Source organism: Staurois parvus, unplaced genomic scaffold (genome assembly GCF_062004578.1).
Source record: "Staurois parvus isolate SC_StPar_1 unplaced genomic scaffold, SC_StPar_1.0 ptg000361l, whole genome shotgun sequence".
Classification (NCBI taxonomy): Eukaryota; Metazoa; Chordata; class Amphibia; order Anura; family Ranidae; genus Staurois; species Staurois parvus.
The window spans coordinates 2,364,140-2,378,972 of record NW_028318157.1 but is presented as its reverse complement, the minus strand read 5'-3'; the positions used below and the strand labels follow the sequence as shown (position 1 = coordinate 2,378,972).

General features: G+C 39.7%; 1 protein-coding gene across 1 annotated transcript in view; it reads right to left on the bottom strand.

The window, feature by feature from the left end:
• IL1RAPL2 (interleukin 1 receptor accessory protein like 2) overlaps positions 1-14,833 on the bottom strand; it is a 1,007,763-nt gene that overhangs the window by 459,638 nt on the left and 533,292 nt on the right. The window contains exon 5 of the mRNA XM_089684924.1: positions 14,217-14,370. Within this exon, the coding sequence (XP_089541050.1) occupies positions 14,217-14,370 (154 nt within the window). The remainder of the gene's footprint in view (positions 1-14,216; positions 14,371-14,833) is intronic.

Genomic DNA, 14,833 nt, shown 5'->3' with positions numbered 1-14,833 from the left:
CCCATTCACTGAAATTGAACTCCCTACTCATTGGCTGAGACCCAACAGCAGAGCCATTGGCTGCTGTCAATAAAAGCCAGTGAGGTGGGAGTGGGGGGGCAGGGCAGATCTGTGCTCTGTGTGTCTCGCACAGAGGTGGCTCTGGAGCAAGCAGGCATAAGTGGCTGCTTGCTCTGGGGGCACTCAGCAGGGATGAGGAGCAAGGAGCACCAGTGGGGAACCTGAGAAGAGGAAAATTGGGGCTGCTCTGTGCCAAACCATAGCACAGAGCAGGTAAGTATAACATGTTTGTTATTTTTTTTTAAATCTGAACCTTTAGTATTTTAAGATAAAAACATTGCAAATACAAATCTAATGTTTGTGTAATCTTTCATGTCTTTATTCTGAAGGATTTCAAGGAGAAAGATCTACTGATCATTAGATAAAAAGTGAGAACTATTTTGAGCTGCTTTAATAATTCACATTGCTTTAGAAATGCTTCTAGCAATGGACAGGGTAGATGGCATGATGGAAATAGGACATGGGTCCCTGGTGGATATAAACTCCTACAGTTTCGTTTATGAACCTACAGGTGAAACTCGAAAAATTAGAATATGGCTTACAGCTCATGAAAACCCCAAATCCACAATCTCAGAAAATTAGAATATTGTGAAAAGGTGCAATATTCTAGGCTCAAAGTGTCCCACTCTAATTAGCTAGTTAAGCCATAACACCTGCAAAGGGTTCCTGAGCATTTAAATGGTCTCTCAGTCTGGAAGTCTTCAGTAGGAATCACAATCATGGGAAAGACTGCTGACCTGACAGTTGTGCAAAAAACCATCATTGACACCCTCCATAAGGAGGGAAAGCTTCAAAAGGTAATTGCAAAAGAAGTTGGATGTTCCCAAAGTGCTGTATCAAAGCACATTAATAGAAAGTTATGTGGAAGGGAAAAGTGTGGACCAAAAAGATGCACAAGCAGCAGGGATGACCGCAGCCTGGAGAGGATTGTCAGGAAAAGGCTATTCAAAAGTGTTGGGGACTTTCACATGGAGTGGACTGAGGCTGGAGCCACCACACACAGACGGATCCTGAACATGGGCTTCAAATGTTGTATTCCTCTTGTCAAGCCGCTCCTGAACAACAAAACGTCAGAAGCCTCTTTCCTGGGCTAAAGAAAAACAGACCTGGTCTGTTGCTCAGTGGTCCAAAGTCCTCTTTTCTGATGAGAGCAACTTTTGCATCTCATTTGGAAACCAAGGACCCAGAGTATGGAGGAAGAATGGAGAGGCACACACTGCAAGATGCTTGAAGTCCAGTGTGAAGTTTCCACAGTTTGTGTTGATTTGGGGAGCCATGTCATCTGCTGGTGTTGGTCCGCTGTGCTTCATTAAGTCCAAGGTCAAAACAGCCGTCTACCAGGAGATTTTGGAGCACTTCATGCTTCCTTCCGCAGACGAGCTTTTTGGGGATGCTGACTTCATTTTCCAGCAGGAAAATGCAGCACCTGCCCACACTGCCAAAAGCACCAAAACCTGGTTCAATGACCGTGGGATTACTGTGCTTGATTGGTCAGCAAACTCGCCTGACCTGAACCCCATAGAGAATCTATGGGGCATTGGCAAGAGAAAGATGAGAGACATGAGACCGAACAATGCAGAAGAGCTGAAGGCCGCTATTGAAGCATCCTGGTCTTCTATAACACCTCAGCAGTGCCACAGGCTGATAGCGTCCATGCTATGTTACATTGAGGCAGTAATTGCTGCAAAAGGGGGCCAAACCAAGTACTGAGTACATATTCATGCTTATACTTTTCAGAGGTCCGATATTGTTCTATGTACAATCCTTGTTTTATTGATTGCATGTAATATTCAAATTTTCTGAGATTGTGGATTTGAGGTTTTCATAAGCTGTAAGCCATAATCATCACAATTATGACAAATCACGGCTTGAACTATCTTGCTTTGCATGTAATGAGTCTCTCTCATATATTAGTTTCACCTTTTAAGTTGTATTACTGAAAAAAATGAACTTTTGCACGATATTCTAATTTTTCAAGTTTAAACTGTATATATTAAAGTGGTAGTAAGGTCTGTTTTTTTACTTGTACCTACAGGTAAGCCTATAATAAGGCTTACCTGTAGGTACCATAAATATGGTACTTGTGTAACAGCACCGGTGCATGCGTTCAGAGCTGTGTGCCATAAAAAGAGCAGTCATCACAGCTCGACTATTCAAGCCACTGGAGCCTGTGAACCCGGAAGAGGGATCAAGTTAAGATGGAAGCTCTGTCAGCACTGACAGTGTACTGCTGGAGGGCTTTGTTTTAAGGTAAGTTTCACTTAATTGCTAGTATGTGATGCATACTAGTACATTATGACATTGCCTTGCAGAGGAAACGTTTTTTTCCTATCAGGTTTACCACTGCTTCAAGTTTAAATCTGGCTAGATTTTCTTGGATCTTAAGGTGTGCTCCTTTTTGTGTGTTTTCCCAAACTCAAGATAATTGAGGCAGTTTTCCTGATTCTCTTCTATCACCAGTTTATTTCTACCTGGCTAGTTGCCTTTCCACCTTCTCCACACCCGTGTCCTATCTACTGTTTGCTTGTGGCTATTTAGGTGCTCTGCCTGTTCACCTATTGGCTGTAGTGACTCAAATTTCCAGCCACTGTGAGCTTTTAGGTTTGAGATTTGCCCTTCTGACCATGTGAGACTTGTGACTTGTTTTGTGCAGACTTGCTTTTCATATCCTGTTGTCCTGATTACTACCTTTCTTGGCTGCCAAACTACAACTGTCTGCTGCCTTTGCCTGCACAGACCCTGAACCTACTCGCCAGTGCCTGCTTTATCTGCAAAGATCTTGAACCTGCATTCCAGTCCCCTGCTTTCTCTGAATAGATCCTCTACATCAGGGGCGGACTGACCATTTGAGCACTCGGACACTGCCCGAGGGCCCGGCGTCAGTAGGGGGCCCCATGAAATGCCCCTGGTACCTTTTTTATAGGCTTTTTTGAGTGTGGGCAAGGACACAGGGGCCCCATGATCCCCTATTGCCCAGGAGCCCATGAGTTGTCAGTCCACCTCTGCTCTACATGCATTCCAGTGCATCTTAGACATGCGTTCCAGTTATAGTTTGTCTGCCATGTTTCAAAATCTTCATGTCTTTTCCTGTACTCTATCTGTATGATCTGTTTCTGTGATCCCTAGATGTTCACTATGCTCCTGTCATTAACTTTCTATGCTCCAGAAGTCCCCCCCAAAGATGGAATATGGCCAACAGTTTAAATATATATATATATATATATATATATATATAAATAAAGTTGTCATTTTTGTATTGCTTGACAATTGCAAGGTAAAAGCTAGAATTTCTATTTAGCACAATGGAAAGTCAAAAGCCCCTGAATAAAACACAGCAAATTCATATGGACAAGTGCAGAATTATTCAAAGAGTTTTATAAAGAGACGTTGCTATTGACATTAATTACAAAACAAGAAATTTGACATCAACCATAAAATATGACATCAAAAGACCAAAATCACAAATTTCACATATTAGTGTGCGTTTGTGTGTGTGCGTGTATAAAGTATTCAGTCTTCATAATAGATATAGAAAATTCCACATACAGTTAACGTAGGCTAGGGACAGCTAGTAACATGGAAGAATACACCAAATCTAGGCAGAAGTATTATTATAGTGGGTAATGAAAGATTTAGAATGAAAACTTTCTAGTATTTATACTAGTATAAATAGTGATTTACCATTCCAAGTGGTATACATATCTGCCTATCTCACCAGTTGAGCATATATATGCTGATCTTTAGGCTTCATGTACACTGCAGATAAATGCCTGTTTTACAGACGCTTGACTTTTTTTTCTGTTCCCTCTATGTCAGCCTAAGTGTCAATGCACACATGGCCATTTACAGGCATTTAGAGGCAGGTGCGCTTAGGGGCAACAATCTGAATGCACCAAAATCATGTTCATGAGAAGAGCGTTTGGGCAGAAAAATGCTCAACACGCCTAAACTTGTATAAATGCGCCTAAATGCTAGGCGTGTTTAGAGCTTGAGCATAAATTCATTGCAGTGGTCAGAATAAATGAATATTCTTGTCAATTAAATAAATTATCATCCACATTTTTTACAAGCCTGAAAATGTCTGCAATGTCAAGCTGCAGTTTCTAAAGTGAGCAAAATACTCTCTTGTATTAAAAGAGGTATAGACTCCAGAGAGAGATATATCATTTTACCCCTGTACAAATCATTAGTAAGACCTCATCTGGAATATGCAGTTCAGTTTTGGGCACCAATTCACAAAAAGAACATTGGGGAACTGGAGAAATTGCACAGAAGGGCAACCAAACTGATAAGAGGCATGGAGGAGCTCAGTTATGAGGAAAGATTAGAGGAACCAAATTTATTCTCTCTTGAGAAAAGGAGATTAAGGGGGGATATGATCAACATGTATAAATACATCAGTGGTTCATATAGTGAACTCGGTGTAGAGTTATTCACCCTTAGGTCATCACAGAGGACAAGGGGGCACGCTACATCTAAAGGAAAAGATATTTAATCTTCAAATACGGAAAGGTTTCTTCACAGTAAGAGCTGTGAAAATGTGGAATAGACTCCCTGAAGAGTTGGTTCTGGCAAGCTCAGTGGATTGCTTTAAAAAAGTTCTGGATTCGTTCCTATATACACAGAATATAACTGGATACTAATATTTATAGGTAAAGTTGATCCAGGGAATATTCGACTGAGGAAGTTTTTTTTTCCCCTGCAGGAGCAAATTGTATCATGCTTTGCTGGGGGGGGGGGGGTTGGGGGGTTGCCTTCCTCTGGATAAATGGTGGGTATAGGATTATAAGTTTTTTGGGATTTTTTTTTGTTGAACTGGATGGACTTTTGTCTTTTTTCAGCCAGACTAACTATGCAACTATTGTCAGAAGAGCCCAGTGTGTGAGACGCCTTACAGTACCTGACCATAAAAATATTATGGACAATATTACAATATATACTGTAGATTATCCCTAACCATTCATATTGTACCCAAACACATATTTCTAAATGAAGGAAGAAATGTCTAATAGCGTGTTTGTGTATTTACAACTCTATGGAAAGTCTATGGAAATTGGAATGACTGTAGTCAGGGAGCTGACCATGGTGCTGTAGTAGGAACCCTTTATTGATAATGTGCTTAAAGTGTTTGTCCGGTTAAATAAAAAATCCTAAATCTAAACTTAAACCTGCTTCCAGACCCATTCCAAGCCCTATAATAACTACCCCGTGGAGTAACAATGTGTATACCTACTAAACCTATTCTGAGGGCACTCTGGTACGGTTACGTGATCAGCTCCCAGCATCATTTTCAGGGTAGAGGAGGGAGAGCTGACAGAGATGCCCCATAGTATATCTATGGATGATGTCACTGCATAGGCATTGTGGCAATCTCTCCTCCTTATTGAAGTTAGCTACTGGGAAAGTCACGTGACCAGACCAGAGCATCCTAAGAATTGGTAAGTAAAAACATCTTTCCTCTACAGGGTAGTTAGTATAGAGCTTAAAATGTGGGTGGGAGCAGGTTTAAGTTTAGATGGATTTGCACTTTAACTATTGTAGCCATACAGTACAGTTCCTGTCAATTAGAAATTGTTGATTACAATGGTAATGGATAATGATATTTGCTATAGAAAATCTTCATTGGATTCCATGACAATGTAAGAACTGAATGTTGCACATAAGAACATAATTATGCTCACATTCTGTGAATATATAAAAATCTGTAGAATATAAAAGAAGAATGCAACATCTGCTTAATATTCCAGTGGGAGCAAAGCTTTACAGTCTGACCAAATGGAGTATGTTTGACATAAGTCATAGAATAAAAAAGGCATTTTATAATCTGAATTTTGGTTTTATTTTATTACAGTAAATCTTGCTGTGAGCCGTGTATATCAAGTCACTGGAAGCTGTGATTGTGTTAAATGCAGTGTAAAATAATAATAAGTGCATAAAGAAATTTCAATTTAATTCAGAGATCATCTATATTACACATTTTGATGATAAAAAAGGAACATAGACCTCTATGACAGGTTTGTAATTGTAAAAAAATAGATGCATGTTTAAAAAAAAAAAAAAAAAAAAAATAGTTTAGATCAACTTTGATTTAAGGACCACTGAATCTAAAAACCAAGTAAATCTCAAAGAAGATGAGCATTATTAAATATATTTCAGCCAAGAGCTCTCCATTTTTGCATGGCTCTTGGCTTAATGTACTGGCATATGGTACTCAGTTTTGCTTATGTATAACGACTTTGACATTTATTTTTATTTGCTCTGGTCAATATATATACTTATTATTCCACTTTATTTTAATATGTAGCATGTTGCTGACAACTATTAAAAGTGCACAATAAAATGGACACAAAAATATTTACATGCTCTTGACAAACAGAAAAAGAGCTTTAAAACAAGCCATTCATGGACTCTCCCTGCAACGCTACCACTAAACTAATGAAATTACAGACACCCTGTAAGAGATGAATTACACCTACCTTTGCATCAGTCAGTGATTCCAATCTCTGGTCTCTTACAGAGTGTTTTGAAAGCCTGATCCCCCACTTACTGCTGTGGGGTATACACACTGGCAAATACGTCACAACAGTGTCCTGTAGTGACTTAAGCTGGCCATATGTGATGCAATTTTCTTTCTTGAATTCATGGGTTGCAGGAAAGAAAATTGCTCAATTCCCCCATCAGCACAATCAGGAATCCTTCCCGTGGAGCTGTTATGTTCTCCTGGCAGGGAGGCACAGGGAAGGGGGCAGGTTCCCGGGGAGAGCTGTCCTTGCCAGGAGAACACAGTGATGGCAATAATTTCATGAAGAAAAGGAAAGGCTGGGTGTACCAAAGTCATACAACAATAGAACTGGCTACAATCAGCCTGCCCATAGATGGTTGAATCATCTATGGCTGAATTTAGCACCAGTGAGTGGAACCACAGCTTGCAGCAGGAGCCCAGCAATCTGTCATACCTGGAATAGTTGGACACTGTGGTCACTGCCTGCTGGAAAGGTAAGTATTATTCCTCTCCTTACACGGGGCACCTGTAATCTAACTTTTTTAAGGATATTTTCTATAGAACTGCTCTTTATATACACAAACAGAGGTGTGTAGAGTTGTAAAACATATAGCATATACTGTATTTACCGCTCCTATAGCAGAAAACTGTCAAAGTCAAATATAACTACTCTAAGAAGCTCTACAGTGAGAACAGAACAATGGGAATTTCTTTAAAGCAAAACTCTAGTCAATTATAACAAATTAACTACAGTATGTGTGGTCAATTAAAAGATTAAATAACAAATCCAGATTTTACTGCAATAATCACCCTCACCCCAGAGAGTTCCCCCATAGTACTTTTTTCTACAACTAAATGTCCTTCATCTCTTGGCCAGCATTGTTCAAAAGCCAACACTGCCTTGGACCCACCTCAGTCTCTGACTGGACAAAGAAAAGAGAAGAAGCACAGTGATGAGGTCATCTCTCTCACACTCTGCTTTCTCCTCCTATCAGAGCATGAAGTGATTTGCATTTCCACTCTAGTACTGCTGTAGATAAGCTGCACGTGGTTGATATCAAGTCAAATTCAGGTACCTACACTGTCTGTATTAAAAAAAAAATACATGTAATCATGTTTTTATTTGTTTCTTTTATATCTGCATAGAGTTCAGCTTTAAAGGCTAACTCAAGACAAAAGTTCTATTTTCCTTTACAATAGCTATGTAGAATGTATTCTCAGTTTTTATTGCTATCAGTATCCCTGCTGAAAAATGTTCCTCTCACTTTAGCCATTTTTGCTTGAATTAGACTATAAAATATTTTTTTTTCTCGCAACGTGGTTCTATTCTCACTAAAAATGGAAAAACGAGTCATGCCATATTTAAAATGTATCTGTTCTGAATTCACAGAAATTGTTAGCTCTGAGTAAGTGAAAAGTCAACATTTTGTAAAAAACCTCCCCAAAAAACTAAAACATTTTTTTTTGGAAATAGGACCTTTTTGGTTCTCTTTTTAGCCCAAATACAAACAAATAAAAAGTAGCCCTAAGTACCTCAAGGCTCCAGGGTAGCTCCTTCTTTAACTAGTTCTAGAATGTGGGCATGCTACACACACCCAAAAAAAGTCATCACTGTATACAGCACATATGTAGCACATCCAGTCCTTCTGCCCTGTTCCCCCCCCCCCCCCCCCAGTACACAGCAATTAAGCTCTGATTAGTAAAAACCAGCATTGCTGTGTACACAGAGGAGGTCAACAGTGTTTAGGGCTCATGTATACACAAAGCTTTTAATACTGCTTTTAGGAGCGTCTGGTGTTTTCTTTTTTCTGCCTCTACATGCCCCTCCATGTTAGCCTATGTGTCCAACCCCACTGCCAGCGCGTCCGGGACCAGCTGCATCTTGGAAAGAAAATTCTTAACGTGCGTAAACGTGTGTAATCACATCCAAATGCACATTAATGCTAGGTACATCAAGCACTTGAGCATTATTTCATTCAAATGGCCATAATGCTGGCCAATGAAATTAACTAATGCCCAAGCACTTGCCGTACCTAAATGCTCTAAACACATTTACAGTACATGCATCTGGTGTTTTGTCTTCAAATGCATGGCTGACAACAGGAAAGGAATTTAGGAGCAGTCAGCTAATGCCCTGTGTCCATGAGGCCTTCAAATGATTATAAAGGTTGCAATTAAAAAAGAAAAAAAAAATTTATACTTATCTGCTCTGTGCAATGATTTTGCACAATGTATCCCCGATTATCTTCTTTTTGGGTCCCCAGTCAGTGGTCCTTGCTCCTCCCCCCTGCTGAGTGGCCTCAATATCAAGCCTTTTGCTATAGGAGCATTCGAGCAGGCTCACTCTAGAGCCATACTCTTGTGAATGAACATTGTCCATTCACACACAGAGCATGGCTCGGCTCAAAACCCTAGCTCTCTCCTCATTGGTTCACTGGCTCTGATTGACAGCAGCAGAAGCCAATGGCTCCCACTGCTGTGTGAACCAATAAGGAGAGAGAGACTCGGGAGAGCCATGGCTCTTATGCACAAGCCTGGGTTGGGCTAAGGTAAGTATAAAGGAGAGTTTAGGGGGGTGTTACACCCAGAAGGTTTTTACTTACAGTATAACGCATTTAGGAAAAAGTATGCTTTTAGAACCACATAAAAACAGATGCTACTGAAAGATATAATGTAGCATATTGTTATATTTGTATCATTCTGTTCACTCATCTGCAGAGGGATAAACTTTGAGCAGCAGTGAAGCCGGTTTCTCTGCTTAACCCCTTATTAACCCTTATTTTACTCTAACCAGCCCCAATTATTCTCCTCATCCATTCAATTATTATTTTCCTGCTGATCTTTTTATTTGGTTCATTTCTATTGTATTAAACATTAATATTTAAACTTTTTTTGTTTTAGTTTGTTTTGTTTGTTAATATTTTTATACATCTAAAATATATTTATAGGTTTCACATTTAAAAATGTGCAAAATAACAAAAAAAAAAATGCACATTATTTCATTTGTAAATAATTTTGTAATGCTTTGTACCAGAATCAAAATTTAGTGTCATCTTAAATAGGACAAACTACAGAAAAAATGCCCACTTTTTATCTGCAGTAGCACTATTTATTTTTTAAATAACACTGGTCAAAATAAGAAAAAGCATGTATTGTATAGTTTTTTTATGTTTAATTGTCCAAGGACTGCAAATAAAAGTGTTGCAAGACAATAATTAAGAAAAAAGCCATGTTTGTTCTAAACAATTTATGTATTACAAGTATGGGCAGGCTGATTGTAGCCAGTTCTATTGTTGTATGACTTTGGTACACCCAGCCTGTCCTTTTTTTCATGAGATTATTGCCATCACTCTGTTCTCCTGGCAAGGACAGCTTCCCCCGGGACCCTGCCCCCTTCCCTGTGCCTCCCTGCCAGGAGAACATAACAGCTCCACGGGAAGGATTCCTGATTGTGCTGATGGGGGAATTGAGCAATTTTCTTTCCTGCAACCCATGATTTCAAGAAAGAAAATTGCATCATATATGGCCAGCTTAAGTCACTACAGGACACTGTTGTGATGTATTTGCCAGTGTGTATACCCCACAGCAGTAAGTGGGGGATCAGTAATGCAAAGTTATTGCTGAATAAACAGGTCTATAGCGGAATTGCAAAAATTGCTATGGTCCATAGGGGGTGAACAGGTATGAAATGCAAACTGGTTAAAGCTGAAGTTTAGGTTTTTTTGGGGGGTGACAGCATCAAACACGTTTGTTATGTGTAATGGCGTGTATCCCAAAATCTGCAGGTTCCCATTTTCTGCTAAAAAATATTTGCTGCAGTGCCTCCTTCATAGCCGCCAAGTACTGCCCTGAGCAACTGTCTTCTGAAGATGTGGGAGTAAACGGAAGCTACTACAAGTATAAAAAGATGCGCTGCTCACCCACCCCTTCTGATCCCTCCACTGTTCATATTGCTCATATTACTACTCCCACTGAGTGCATTGCATTCAGTGAATGAAGGAGGGGCAGCTGAATGACTGGATCTCCCCTACCTATTTACAAAATGTGATGCAATGGGTAAAAAGTAACATGAACAATATAAATAGTGGAGAGGTAGAAGAGAGCTGGTGAGCAGCAGAACTATTTATGTTAGCAGTGGCTGCTGCCGACCCTCAGAATGACAGAAGAAAGTCGCTCAGGGCAGCATCTGTTGGCTATGAAGGAAGCACTGTGGGGAAGATTTCTTTCCAGAAGCAGCTGCCTACAGATAATGGAACGCACACCATTAAACATAACAAATATGTATGGTGCTGTATTCCAAAAAAAACCAAAAACCTTCAACTTAGCCTTCCGGCCCCAAGTCCAATCTTTAACAAACTCGTGCAGACTCCACCTCCGCAACATTGCCAAAATACGCGCGTTCCTAACTCCAGAAACCACTAAACAGCTCATCCACTCCCTCATCACATCACGACTCGACTACTGCAACTCCCTCCTCACTGGCCTGCCTCGCCGCTGGGTATCCCCGCTTCAGTCGATCCTGAATACGGCTGCCAGACTCATTCACCTTTCCAACCGCTCCATCTCCGCCACCCCCCTCTGTCAATCCCTCCACTGACTTCTGATTGCGCAACAGATCAAATTCAAAATCCTAACACTGACGTACAAAGCTGTCCACCATACTGCCCCGAACTACATCACTGACCTAATATCCAAGTACCGCCAAGCACACACACTCCGCTCCTCACAAGACCTCCTTCTCTCTAGTTCCCTGGTCTCCTCCTCCCATGCCCGCCTCCAGGACTTCTCCAGGGTGTCACCCATCCTCTGGAACTCCCTGCCCCAACCCATCAGATTATCACCTACTCTCCTCTCCTCTCCTTTAGGTGCACCTTGAAAACCCATCTCTTCAGGGAAGCCTACCCCACCCCCTGCTAACTTGCCAACCTCCTCCACTCTTCCTACCACTCCATCCCCCACAGCTATCTCCTCCTGTGCCACCATCCCCTCCCTCCTAGATTGTAAGCTCGAAAAAGCAGGGCCCTCAATCCCATGTTTTGCATTGTATTGGTATTGTTCTGTCATATGTTCTGTCCCCCTTTGTAACATACAGCGCTGAGCGAACTATTGGCGCTTTATAAATACTGTATAATACTAATAATAATAACTTCAAATGTATTTTATTGAATATTTAAAAAGCATAAGATGCTACCAACCACATGCAGTTATTTAGTCTTCAGTCACCAGTAAATATTTACCATGAACCAATGTACACTTCGGCTCTAATAAAGCACACATTTTTGCAGAAAGTGTACCCATATATGTTACTATTATTTGTACCAAAATCTTAGTAGCCTTTAAAGAGAAACTAAAGGTAAAAATACTTACTTTAGTTCCAACTATCCAACCCTGTGAAGTCTCTAGCTAGCACTGGCATCTTCTCCCTAGCTTCTTCTAGGTGGCATTTTTTGGCTGTCTTGATTGGCTGGCATGGGGCGGCGCCACTCCCAATAAAGGGTAGGAGTGCAGTCATACACAGATAGTGTGCTGGAATGTAAAGGGAGCTTGTGCATGCGCAGCTCAGTGTATATTCCACAGGGGATTGTGAAAAGGCAGGTAAGTGTATTTTATTTCAGAAAAGACATTGCACATCTCTTCTGCATTAAGACCCTGGCTCTTTTTTTTCAAGTTTTTTAAGTTTAGTTCCAATTTAAGCTTCTTAAGTGGCATCTCTACATATTCACTTCTGGAAAATTAACCGAGTGTGGCTTGGGGTTAATTTTTAGCACCAAAAGCGGTAACTCCAAGCCACACTCGGGATTACACTGTAGTGTACTTACCTTGTCCCTGCGATCCCCTGATGTTCTCCCACTGTGTCCTCCTGCCGGTGCCGGCATCCCTCTTCCGTGTGACATACACACAATACATTGTAATCTGTTAGGATTACATTACTGTATCAAACCATTTCACCTCAGTTTTGTCCCTAGTGCTTTGTCCAGTGCCCTGCCTGCACTTTTACCGTTCTTTCTACTTGAAAACTTGAGAACATCTATGGCATCCAAAAAGTGTCCCATTAGGTCAAAAGTTGTTTTTGGTTTGATTACATTATTGAATTAAATTTATGATTATATTATTTTTTATAATTATTTATTATAATGTATGATTTCATGTGTCAAACTTTATCATACCAGGGATGTTTACTAGACAGATTTAAGTGAGGTATTCCTAAGAATTACAGGCCTACAATAAAAAACAACACATTTTCATGCAAAACAATGTACCGCTTTGATATTCAAAAATATTGACATAATCAGACCGGCAGGGAGGTTAAATGATACGTTTGCCTTTATACCAAAAATTATAAATGCACATTTTTTGCGTGCATTTTTTTATCTATTAGTATGTTTTGCTGCAGGAGCCTGTGAAAACCATTGCACTAGCGATCAGCAGATCACTGGTGACATGCAGGTCTCCTGCAGACCCATCAGTATATCTGTTTGCCCATACAGCTAAGGCTATCGGGGCTTATAGTTTCTCATTCACAGAACATGTTATGAAAGATGAACATATCCTTTAATTGTGAGAGGTTTAATAAAATCTAGGTTCTCATGAAGTAGTTACGGGTGTCCTAAAAAGGAGGAAATCAGAGCTTAGAAAAAAGAAAGAAAGAAAATGGGAGCAAGGTGTGGACTCCCCATGGAATTTGGAGGTCTAGTTATCAGGATAACCAGCCTACTGCTATGTGGCTTAGTTACATCATCATGAGAGAACAATCAAAGTTAACTGGAACTTTTATCCAAGCCACCTATGTTTTTTGATCTCAGGTTAGGGAATCACTTTTTACACTTTTTTTTTGCTATAAAGAATTTACATAAATTAATAAAAACTGACAATTGTAAGCACCCCTGCCAGTGGTAAATGTTTTGTTTCAACCCTCTGCCACTTTTTCTGGTCAGCTTGGTCTGTTGAAGGATGTTCAGAAATTACTGACTCACTGACCAGGTGAAAGTAATGGAGAAAATGAAAACAAATGCAACAACCACATGTAAGCACTGGTAAGCTGCTATATTTAAATTTTTTGTTTTTGGGTTTAAGTTCAGAAAAGGTATGCTGAACTGCAATAATTGTCCTAATGTGAAATCTTATGTCAACTGTACAAAAGTTCAATCCCCAGGCAATATATGTGATGCCTGGAAACAAATTACTAAGTTGCATCAATTTTTTAAAAACTGACTTTTCAGCAAGGATTCAGTTAAATGTACAACTGGACACTAGAGGGATAATCTACAAATCTATTTATCAAGGACCATCATGAAAATACGGCAGAGCAAGCATTTGAAATCTGACACACCAAATATCCTTCTCAGGCAAATGTGTATTAATTGGATTTGCTTGCTAAAATCATAGGTTAGCTTTAAATGCACTAAAGCAGACTTATTTAAAAAAACAAATTACAGAAGCAAAGTGCAGCATTTCAAATAAAGGCAACCAGCGTTGTTTTTTTAACTAATATGACTGCCATACTTTGAAAATCTTAATGGCTGCTATGGATTACATCATCATTGCTTAAATAAGCAATAAATGTGTCAAACAAGGAACATTTAAATATATGTCAGACTCCGTCTCACACATCGCCAGTATATACATTATAGAATACATTAGTTCCAACTCTTACCTGTTACCTTTAATTGAACAGTTCGCCTGATCAGTCTGCCTTCGAACTTAACTTCACAGGTATAATTCCCCAAATCTTCTTTTTGAACATCTTGCATCAGAAGGCTGTTTCCTTTTTGTATAATCAAGCTTCTCCATTTCTTTGGCTTACATTCCTGCAAAGAAAGCACAATTAAGACAGAAGATTCAGTGCAGTTAAATGCATGAGCAGCTTCTTAGCATCACAAACTAGTGAGTCCAGAAAACAATGAAACATACATACCCTTTGTTATTTTACATTGCAGAATTATTTTATAATAATAGACAAGAGAAAGTCTTAAAACAAAACAAAGCATTATGTTTAATTATATGGGAAAACTGGTTTGAAAAGGACTTTTAAATGTCACAGTGAATTGTCTTTTCAGGAAGGAAGATAAGAGAAAAAATAAATCCAGTAAAATACTAACTAAACTTTATAAGACGTAAATTACTAGCAATAATAATAGTGCTTATAACTGCAGTGGTGAGCCAGGAGCTGAATCACTTGAATTATGTTCTCAGTAAGGAAGTCTTTGCAAATTCCAGAAGATTCTGAAAGTGTCTTATGTGCTCACACCATGGTTGTGCACATTAGGAGAG